Raw genomic sequence first — 11,456 nt, forward strand, 5'->3', positions numbered from 1 at the left:
AGTATAACAAAGACATGCATTGATTATTTAGCCGTAGTCAGAGTCATCCTGACATTGTCACCCTGAAATTTGCCCATCCCATGCTATAAAGGAAATATGGAACTAAATATAGAAATGGGTACTTTGGATGGATGATCATTTTAGTACCTTGACTTGTCTGACATGGAGCCATGCATGACGGCATTCAAACGGAATGATTGATTGAAACAAATGGAATGAATGATTGAAACAAATGGTGCATTCATTCGATTTTTCTTCTGGTGCCAAACTTAATGGACAAGCACACTGAAAAAATATACAAAACAACCCAACAATCTTGGTTTGATAACTTTTAAGGAATCTGCTATAGCATGGGAAAATGTAAAATTGTCTGTGTTTTAGTCTTAGAGTTCAGATAACATGGGTGTGTCTAAAGACAACATTATGTAAACTCGTCTGGGCATGTTGTCCTCTCCTCAGTCAGAGTGCTCGCTCAGTGGCCGACGGCACTTCTGCGTGTCAGCACAAACTCCCTGGGACTTCTCACCCTCACACAGACTTCCATTCTCACTGGCCATGGGGTTACTCATAGTTACAGTAAATCCATACTGGTTCCATGATAGGTATTTTAAAGATGATTAAACCACCCTAGGATAGACTGGATATTTCATTTCCCTCACTCATGCTAAGATTGGAGTCCATGATTCAGATTTTGTCAGTCGCTTTGGCTCATTTCTCAGACCAGAATCGAAATTCTCAAAACTGCTTGTTCAAACTCCATACCAGCTTATCTCAAGCACATAATAAAAGCAATTGCTCTGAATCTTGTACAACAGCAAATGCTTTAGTACGTAAATCCATGCAACAGATCATGTTCAAAATCTGCAGTTTTTGTAATTGTCATGTTGGTCAAAATGTGACAATAGTGTTGCCTTTTGGATTTCATTAAAAAATACTAAGTCATATTGACAAGATGCAAAGCAGTTTGACTATCTTGTTCATGAACAATGGTGTAAGGACTTGTCATTCTGATTGCACTGACAGTTTCATTGGCATAAATACTTGCCTTTGAGACATAAACTAATTAAGAAGTTTGAGATATTTTTTTTAGATATTTTACATTTTGCAGGTAAACCACTATGTAGTGCAGTTTGCACTAATTGTTTTAAGAAATGCACTAACTGTTGCGCAAACGTTAATGATGATTTGAGAAATGCAACAAAGCGACTGAGAGAGACTGTAATTGCAGAATAGCATGTGCAAATGGTGAACTCTGGTTGGAGTGGCATATAAATGCTGCCTTTGAGAAAATAAATAGATACATACTGGTAGAAAGATGTCACGGGCCATATTCTAATCAATTACAATAATCAAACAAATGCTACAGATTATTTTAATTTTTACATTTATTATTCTAATTTAGAATTTTCTAAACTGAATACATTACACCTCTCCATTTCATAGACATAACAGAACACATAATTGCAATGCAAGTTGAAGGGGATGTTACAAAGGCTTCAAAGATCAAAGATGAAAAGTGAGATGAGGGTTTACGAAGCTGGCCATCAGCAAAGGATGTCTACTTCCTCAGGCCTCTTTTGGTTCGCTTCGACCTAGAAACAGAGAGAAAGAAAGAAAGAAAGAAAGAATGTGAGAAAGGAGATGGATTGTTTGTACATTCTTGCCAGAGGAAGTATTATAAAGATGTTCTAAAACATTGCAACAAAGAATTAGCCAGGGGGCTGGGAACACCTGATGTTCTTGTTTCATGTTACAAATAGTTACAAATTTGATACAGCTTGTAAGCATATTGTTGAAACAAACATTTTGGTTGCACTTTGCTTTAAATCTAGTATGTATTCCTAGCTTTACTGTAAATGTATTGTGTTGACACTGTATTACTAAATTATGAATACATTGAACCCTATAAAGATAAACATAATGTTACGTGCTCAACTGATTTCTCCTCAAATGTCTGACCGTTTTTAGTGTGTCGTCCTTAATTCCCAGATCTCACGTTCTTAACCAACACACAACACCTGTCTATGGATGATCAGTGACAGCAATAAGGGATAAGCATAGCAGAAGTCACATTGCTTATTCCCCGCAGGCTGTTGGAGGATGACAGTGGCAATTGGGGTGCGCTCTAAAATAAGTGTTTTAAACCTGGTATTTGTTCATTATCCAAGAAATATGAGGACGCTCTTGAGGTTTCCCCTCGTGAGAGATGAGAGTGTAATTGGTCTATTTGATAACCCCTAAAAGACCTCTGCTAATGCTAGAGAGATTCTGGCATTCTTCTCACTCCCACTCGGACCTGTACAGGCTACTCACGTTTTCTGGTGATCACTCACTCGGTTCCTCAGCACGTTAATCTAAGGGCAGAAAAAAACATTCAGAAAGTGTGTGAGTTGTAATGGTCCTTGTGAACAGCATGGAAAGTAGGCTATATTTGGTTAGCTTATTCTTGATGTTTTCACTAAAAGCGACTCACATGGCTATAGACCGTGTGAACCAGGCTTGGACATAAAGGCCTAATGCCATTGTGTAACTCTTACTTCATATCTCTGCTTTGTGAACTCGTATTGCTGCTCAAATTTCTCAGCCTCCAACTCGTACATCCGACTCCACAGCTCTTTAGCCTTTTCCCTGCAGGTGAGATCAGGTGTGTGAGAGGCGGGGGTTACAGAAACACAGAGTGACAAAAACAGAAAACAATATAGACAGAGAACAATGCAACAGAAATGATAAAGATGACTAAGATGAATACAATTAGCATTGTTGCACTCAGGAGATCAGAGAGTGTACTGTAAGCAAGCCTTACATACTGTATCTTAGTTTTAAGTCATATGCATAAAAAATTGGGCCTGCCGCCAAGGTTTGCTTTACAATGTCGAATATACACTATAGCCAAAAGTGTCACCTGCCTTAATTCGCATATGAACTTCAGTGACATCCCATTCTTAATACTTTTACCCAATACTTTTGGCAATATAGTGTGTATATATAGTATATATCTTTTAAGTTGTTCTTTTGGTTTCAACCTCAGGCTGTTCTCATTCATGTGTTCAATATCCAGAGGTTTGCGGCGGTCATTGAGGATCTTCTTCTTCTTCTCCCGTTCAGTCTGTTTCTTTCCAACTCGTTTATCTGTCTGTAGGAGTTGACAGACATTAGAGGACACCTTACGCTTTGGGAACTCATCAGTTTCAGAACAAGGACAGTTGATGTTGAGTAATTATGTTAAGGCCTGATAGGCATGGTAAACAAAATACCAGCTTGGGCTGAACCTTAAACTCTTATATGGAATATGGAAGGGAGGGGTGTGATTTGATTGACTGTTGTCGTAATACATTACTATCCTTCATGCAACAGCATTTAAGTGCTTACTCTCTGCATGTAACCGCCAAAATGTAAGCTGGTGAGAGTCTTTTTCTTCTTGGCGTCTTCCTCTGCTCTCTTCTTTGCCTCCTCCTCCTCTTTTCGTGCTCGCTCCTCCTGTTGAAGAGAATAAAAAGCCACATGCCCTCTTCAAATCCAGGCTTAAAACACACCTTTTTACATTGGCCTTCCCTGTGCGTTAATTGTCTACCCTGTTATGTCTGTAATTAAGTGTTGTCTGTTGAGGTCATCTTAGCCTAAATCACTGTTCTGTATATGTATTTATTTGCTTATCTATTTTATCCTATTTTATTATTTGTTAGTTTATGCACTATGTACAGCACTTTGGACAGTGTGAGCTGTGGTTAAATGTGCTCTATAAATAAACCTTACTTACTTACTTACTTACATGACTAAAACGTGACAGGATGTTATATTAAAAATTCAAACACTTCTTGCCCACTTAGTTCAAAAAGGATCAGGCTTCCATGACCTTCAAGTTCATTTTGACAGGATTGATGAATGAGTGGTTTGGTCAAACAAATGCCTGATGGGATCTGACCCAAAAGAAGACCGGTAGAGCTAAAATGGCGGGAGTAGTAGGCTGCACGTAATCACCTACCATTATTCAGCAATGTGCTGGCCTGATGCCCTGCTTGAGAGGATGCCAGTGGGTGACTCACCTCAACGCGCTTCTGCCGTTCTTTCTCACGCTCACTGCGGATTCGATGCTGCTCTGCCCGCTCGGAACGGCGCTTCTCCTGCAATTACAGGATCACAACAAATCACTGGGCACATCTCGCGGAACTTGTCTGGGAACGATGGTCTAGTCTCTGTAATGGTCTATGAAAGCAATGACACCATCGTGGATATTAACAACTTGCTGTTGTAAAGTGTTTCCACTATTAAACTAAGAACATGTGGATTCAAGTCCAACACCTTTGCAGTTAGAGTAATGATATCCCCATCTGCTGAGGTATTGTGTTTCACACGCATACATTTAAAGCATGGGCAAGCTCAGGTTATGCACTGGTGTTAATGGAGGACTTACTACTAAACAAAGTGTATGTGAGCCAAGTGCCATGTTAGTTCTGCTTCAGTTGTTGTGAATGGGCCTCATTCACCAATACCTACCTACATTTATGTTTTATTTGTCCCTGAGAGGATCCTATGGAAACTCTAAAGCAGAATAACAAAAGTGTTCTTAAAGGAGAATATTATCTGTGGGCAGACAGACCCGGCAGCGGTCTACACTCTACACTCTGGGGGCATGGTTAAGATTGCCGAGAAACAGAGATCTTTGTGAAAAATGTCTGGATTGATTGCACAAATGATGAAACTGCAATAACCTTTTATTTTCCACTAACAAGTCACTACTCAAATGTGCATAAGAGTGCTCTTGAGTGTGTGTAGATTATGTTCTGACACTAAGAAAACACTAGTGAAAGTCAGAACCTTTGTGAAAACTGCCTAAATGGGTTTTAAGAACACATTTCTTTGTAAGAATGGTTGGTGAATGAGGCCCATTGTTCCGTTCTGTGGTAGACGATATAATAATCCAGCAAGAATGCAATTCATATACAACATACAGTTGCAGGGTGGGTACTTACAATCCTGTCCGTGAGGTTGATCAGCTCTTCCTCTTCTTTTTTGCGGGCCTCAAAGTGGGACTCAATCAGTGACTGCAGCTCAATCAAGTCCTTCTCCATGCGCTTACGGTGGATATCCTTCAACCAAACATGTATGCCTTTCATCAAGCTCAGACAACTCTCTTCACATCATTCATTCTATGTGACATGACATGTAATATACAGTATTAATATGTTTATGTTCTGCAGTTGAGCTTAACATATCAATAGCCTACATGGCAGCTTGACATAGCGCAATAAACATATTGTACAGAAGCAATTCTAAAACAAACAATGTAAAGCCGGTCATGACAGAGAACTTTCTACATGTTGTCATAAAACTCATAATAGCCACAGGCAAAAGGGAACTCCTCTGCTTTTGGACTTACATCAAAGTCAACTTTTTCTCCATCTGGAATCTTGGGAGGCACCAGGTTGGGCAACATGAAAGGTCTGAGGAGGAACATGCCGGAGCATCATGTATACTTGGTTTTAGTCAGTAAACAGTCATTTTCAACTCATATTTGTTGGTTTTAGTCAGTAAACAGTTATTCAAACTCATATTTGTTGGTTTTAGTCAGTAAACAGTCATTTTAAACTCATATTTGTTTTATGTCGACTGCACTTACTTGAATTTGGGCTTTGCCTCCTCTGTGTACGAGGAGAAAGGTAGAGAGAGGGTCGCGTCGGAGGAGAGAGACAGAGATGAAGGTGAGTGGCATCATTTTATTAAAATGATCTGAATAAAACTGACTTGTTTTACTATAGGCTGTTTGATGGTTCAGTGTTGCGACAACATTGACTTGTGGTACGTGCCCAACTGATTTCTCCTCTAATGTTTTTGGCAGTTTTTGGTGTGTCGTCCTTAATTCCCAGAAAATTACCTAATTTGTGTTCAAATGAGATAGGTTTGAACTAGTTCCTGTCATCTTCTTCATCATATTCTGTTGAACATACTCTAAAGACTGTGCCAATATCAGCAATTACAGCTCTTTTTAACACTTTGTCACCCCATGAGTTCAAAGACATGTTGTCACAGAGAAGTTTCATGCACCTCACAGGTGAGCAATTTTCTTGACTTGTTTTGATCTATTTCCCCACGGGTGTAACTGTTACTCATGGCCAGTAATTGGATTTAATGACAATGGCATGAATCAGCACAGGCCCTAGCCATTGTTAGGCACAAAACCAGTATCGAAGAAGCCTTTTTTATCACAGTGACATTAACTTGAACGAAACTAACATAAAAGTGCTCTGATGTCATGACCTATGACCAATACCATAGATAGACAATCATATGCAAAAATATCCCAAGACATATAGATACAGCACATCACCATCATTGATAATTGTCATGACAACTGTGTTTGATGTTGTGGTAGCTGATTTGACATGGCCACTAACGTCAGGCACTTTCAAATCAGCTACCTACAGCACGTTTGTCGCTATGTTATAGGCTACTGTATTGTGTGGTTTACCCCTCATACTATTAGGGGCTATAATGGGGCGCCGCCAGAAATGCTGGGCCCCATGAAAGATTTTGAGTTTGGGCATATTATGCGATTAAAATATTATTGATACCCCTCAAAGGGCCCCCTGTCAGTACTGGGCCCTTAGAATCGTCCTAACCCCCCCCCCAACCCCCCCCCCCCCCCCCCCCCGGCGGCACCCATGGACCTATTCAATGCAGCACAACTATAACAAGCACACCCCAGCCCGTATACTTCGGCATTTAGCACATTTAGCCTCCTCCAAGAAACACTTCAAGTATACAGCGCCGTATATATCCGTGCCCGCGCCCTGGGCTACAGTTCTCCCCTCCCACCCTTCACCCCTCTTTCGTCTCGCCCAATCAGAGAGACCAAAGTCAAAATCAAAGCCTTTACCTCCTCCATCCTCTGGCTCCTCATCGGCCTCTGCAACGAAGGGAGAGTGTTAGCCAAGCAATGATGAGGCAATGGATGACAACACTGATACTGTAGGTCCATGGAGGACATGGGGGTGGCATGGATGGGGGTGGCACGGATGGGGGCTGAAATAGCTCGCTGATAAGACAAGTGGAGGTTGGCGGAGGAGGGGTGGTGGGGGTGGAGAAGGGTGGCGGGATGGTGATAAGCCTGTGATTGAAGACAGTCTCCAACAACATACTCTAGCCAAACATGGAGAGGAATCCGTGCAAAGGAAATGAACCGTGCGTGAGTGAACGCACTCGTGTGACCCCCCAAGAGGCCTGAACAGAATTGGAATGTTAAGCACAGAGCCTAATGTCTGACAAAAGCCACAGCCAAATACTCATTTACATGCACATACAGGTGTGAGGACAGCCACGCACATGTATGATGTTCACAAACACACACACACATGACATACTCAAACACACATATACAGTACACTCACTGTTTCAATCCTCCTGCCTCTCATTCTCTCTGTCAGACAACACATTCTTTCTTCTCAAGGTCAGATGTATTAATAGAATGAAAAGATGTCTATTATTTGCTATATTTATATAATTTTGTATGAATGTGATGATTTTGATTCAGACAGTGATCTAGAACTGTTATGTTGTTGTTGTTGTTGTTGATGATGATGGCTGTGATGATGATGAAGATGACGACAGCAGGGTAGAGGATTGAACTGAGAGGCCACATGCATTCTTAGAAGGCATTCCAGACAGCCTAGACTTCACAGCTTCCTCTTTTGACAACCACTTTCCTTTAAGAAGAGTTGTTATGTAATGATCTCTCACAAACCTGATTGGTCTGATTCCTTGCTTTCACTTGATTACATACTGTAGCTTCCACTATTTAGTCTGACTCTCCTAATAGTTAATGATTTCCGCCCACTGTTGTTATGCATTCGGCCCCCAGTAACCAACTTCAATTTTGTATTGTCTCAGTTTGTCACTGTGCCTATTTTTTGTGTGCTTGTGTGTGTGTGTGTGTGTGTGTGTGTGTGTGTGTGTGTGTGTGTGTGTGTGTGTGTGTGTGTGTGTGTGTGTGTGTGTGTGTGTGTGTGTGTGTGTGTGCACGTGTGTATGCGTGCGTGCGTGCGTGCGTGCGTGTGTGAACTATGTACCAGCCTCCTGAGGGGCCTCCTCCTCCCCTGCCTCCTCCTGCTCCTCCTCTGCAGCTGCCTCCTCCTCCTCCACCACCTCCTCCTCCTGAGCCTCTGGATGGGGAGACAAGTTTGTGTGTTAGTTGGGCTCTGTCATGCTTTCATGTCATCTGATCGTTCACTGGACCATACAGGGAATGAAAATATGTATTCTATAAACTCAACATTCATTTTCAAGAGCAAAATATTAAAATAACTTTGCTCCAGATGATTAACATTTAAAATCCCATTGCACACACACATTGAATTGCAATTCAAAAGCCCAGTTGGGTAAAGAGAGAATCAAACCCCTGTGAGAAAAAAATGAATAATCTTAATTGCTTTTCCCTCATGCGCTTGGCCAAAACACTCCTCCAAACCAATCCACAGGACTGGAGAGCAATCATACATGTACAGTATCACAACTGAAACCCTTTTACTGTAATGTGCCCTGTCATGCTGATCAACATGAACTATCTCAGCACTGTTATAGTAAAGAGAGGGCATATAGAGTACAATGCATAGCATGTCTATCTCAGCCGCCTGTTTATGGACACAGATAGCAACACTCGAGTTCCAGATAGCCCTCCGTAGCTGTTTGTGGATGGCAGCTGAGGTGATAAGAGGTGTTACTCTAATCCGCTTTCCTCAGGTTTAGGATAAATGTGTGTGTGTGTGTGTGTGTGTGTGTGTGTGTGTGTGTGTGTGTGTGTGTATGTGTGTGTGTGTGTGAGTGTTTGAGTGTTTTTATTGGCTGTCTTTGGTATGCGTTCCCTATGCATAGTAGGGAAAAAAACTAGCAGTATGCATACTTAAAAAAAAAAAAAAAAAAAAAAGATAAATCCAAAACCGCACCCACATCCCACATAATATACAAGCAACAGATCATCTGCAATTCCCCTCTGTCTGTGCAAAGTTCACTCCCTTGCATTTGCATCTGTGATAAGGGCAGATAAGCAAAGCGCAAAGCAGGAGCGGCAGCAAAGGCTCTACCTTCCACCTCCTCCTCCACCTCCTCCTCCTCCGCCACCTCCTCTGCCTCCTCCTGCACCTCCTCTGTGCAAAGCAAGAGCAGACTGTTAGTCAGCAGGGCATCGCACAGTATTGTACACAAACACAGCCGCGCTATGCATGAGTAAAGCCATGGCATTAGTTTCGCATGACATGTTATGGTTACCTATAATACCCTTTGATCTGAAGATTTTTGGACTATATCCACTTGGCCATGAGAATAATGTACAGTATAGTGTTTGAATGACTTTATGGTACAGTATATGTAGATAGCAACTACATTACATTACATTACATTACATTGTACTACAGGAGTACATGTTATAGTGGGAAAAGCTTTGACTACAGATCGTCACACAGTTCAAGCAAAAAACTGCAGTACTGTTTGGGATTTCTGAATGATGAAATCATTCAGAAATCCACAAAGCAAGCATCAAGGACACACCCAGTCATATATCTATACTGTATATGGCAGGTGGCATATCTCAATGTCTTGCCTTGGGATGAACAAGGCAATCTGATTAATGACATGCATAGGATGAGAGAGATAAGCTATCAAGCAAAACCATACCTTCAATCACTTCCTCTTCTGTCCAGTGTTCATGAGACCAAGATATCAAATGGGAACATTTCAGTTATACGTCAGCAGAGGCTTTTGTTAAAAGCAAACAATGTTAAAGTATCCTGTACACAAAACATATAAATAGCACTAATCCTTCACCTATGCATTTCTTTGCTCTAGAGTGCAGCATATATCATGCGTCTCGACAAGTGTAAGACCATAATCTGCTTTATCAACAAAATGGTTCATAGGGCAACATAGGATAGGTTCACATGACACATGGCTTTCATTCTCTATATCCCACATTATGGCACCAACTGATGGTTAGCCTCAATACATGACCATACTCACAACTACACAGCGTTTAGTTAATTTAGCACATTTTGATCAATTTGATTCATTTAACAGGGTTAATCTATCACAATGAATGTATTCAACTATGCCATAAATGGTAAAGTCCAAACCTAGGGTCAACTTATGGGGGAAGGTCAGAGCAGCATGGATCAGTCATTTTAAAACAAGCGGCTTGAAATGGATGTGATAGAAGCAAGTGCCGACTTACCCGCCTGCTCTCTATTCACAATGAAAAAAACAAACAAACAAACAAACAAAACAGAAAGCATATTTTTAGCTACATTCACATGACTTGGTGGTGAATAGTTTTACCATTTTGACACAGCACTTTCTCTAGGTATCTCTATTATAGAGGGTAGGTGTAGGTTTTACTATTTAAAAAAAAACAGAAAAAAAATCCCTATATTTATATATATATATATATATATATATATATATATATATATATATATGTATGTATGTATGAATGAAAAAACCTCCAGGAGTCTGTATGAATGTGATTCATTACACTTACTCATATTCCTCAACTTCTTCGTTGTCTGACATTTTTTCTTTTTCCTCTGAACTCAAAGCAGGAACAGCTGTTGAAATATCCAAGATTTGAGATTTTCTGAGGAGGTCCTAAAGACACTGCCTTCAGTCTTTCAAAATTCTAGAGGTCAGAATAGTAGTCAAATTGTAACTGATTGGAAGGGCTATTTTCCAAAAAGCTATAACCACCAATTTACTGAATTTTCATAATTCATTTGTTTCGTTTTCCAAGTAATTTTAGTGGAAATGTAATTGGGTTATTGTTATTTGATTTATCTTTACTCAATCAAAACAACACAACTGCACTTTTATTCACATTACCTGAAATACACAATTAAATAACATTACTTATCAATGATTTATAGCGTTTTGGAAAAGAGCTCTTCTTAGTTGTAGTCGCTCCAACACCTCAGGGTTTAGAGAGGACCAACGAGACTGCAGCCACTAAGATAACACATGTACTGTATGCCCTATTTCACTGATTTGCCAGTTCAGAGAGGGTTGCGATGTTGTTTGAATAAAATGGTTTGTACTTACCTGAAGGAAAAAGAGAAACGCAGAGACAGGCAGATGATGAGCTGGTCAGGGAGTGGGACCCTGAAAGCCTGCTGGATTTTAAACTGCAGAGGGTGCAGAGGAGGCTGGATGACAAAGGGTATTTATCTCACCATACCACCCCACCTCAACCCAGATATCCACTACACACACACACACACACACACACACACAATTTATTTTTAACTCTGAAGATAGTACTCACACTCTCACTCTCCAATCCCAAAAAAGGCATGTTCCTCTGTTGTAGTGGGCAAATTTGAAATATGTTGCTTACTGTATTTGCTTTGTAAGATTGTCACAGATAACATCTTGCCTCTTCTATTCTCTCTGGATTCTATAATTATGGTATTATTCTAAAT

General features: G+C 40.5%; 1 protein-coding gene and 1 long non-coding RNA gene across 2 annotated transcripts; both read right to left on the reverse strand.

Moving 5' to 3' along the window:
- Nucleotides 1–236: 236 nt before the first annotated feature.
- tnnt2a (troponin T type 2a (cardiac)) lies at nucleotides 237–8,949 on the reverse strand. The gene is made up of 12 exons (XM_062542033.1): nucleotides 8,937–8,949; nucleotides 8,064–8,156; nucleotides 6,875–6,904; nucleotides 5,618–5,639; nucleotides 5,378–5,441; nucleotides 4,971–5,087; nucleotides 4,044–4,121; nucleotides 3,370–3,477; nucleotides 3,024–3,133; nucleotides 2,538–2,628; nucleotides 2,314–2,354; nucleotides 237–1,592 (listed from the first exon to the last, which is right to left on the reverse strand). The coding sequence occupies exons 1-12, from the start codon at nucleotides 8,947–8,949 to the stop codon at nucleotides 1,559–1,561; spliced, it is 801 nt and encodes a 266-aa protein (XP_062398017.1). The 3' UTR covers nucleotides 237–1,558.
- A 1,255-nt stretch (nucleotides 8,950–10,204) lies between these two features.
- LOC134087813 (uncharacterized) lies at nucleotides 10,205–11,178 on the reverse strand. Its single transcript, XR_009939857.1, has 3 exons — nucleotides 11,077–11,178; nucleotides 10,523–10,589; nucleotides 10,205–10,227 (listed from the first exon to the last, which is right to left on the reverse strand). It is a non-coding gene; the product is annotated as an uncharacterized LOC134087813 (long non-coding RNA).
- Between the last annotated feature and the right edge of the window lie 278 nt (nucleotides 11,179–11,456).

Source organism: Sardina pilchardus, chromosome 7 (genome assembly GCF_963854185.1).
Source record: "Sardina pilchardus chromosome 7, fSarPil1.1, whole genome shotgun sequence".
Classification (NCBI taxonomy): Eukaryota; Metazoa; Chordata; class Actinopteri; order Clupeiformes; family Clupeidae; genus Sardina; species Sardina pilchardus.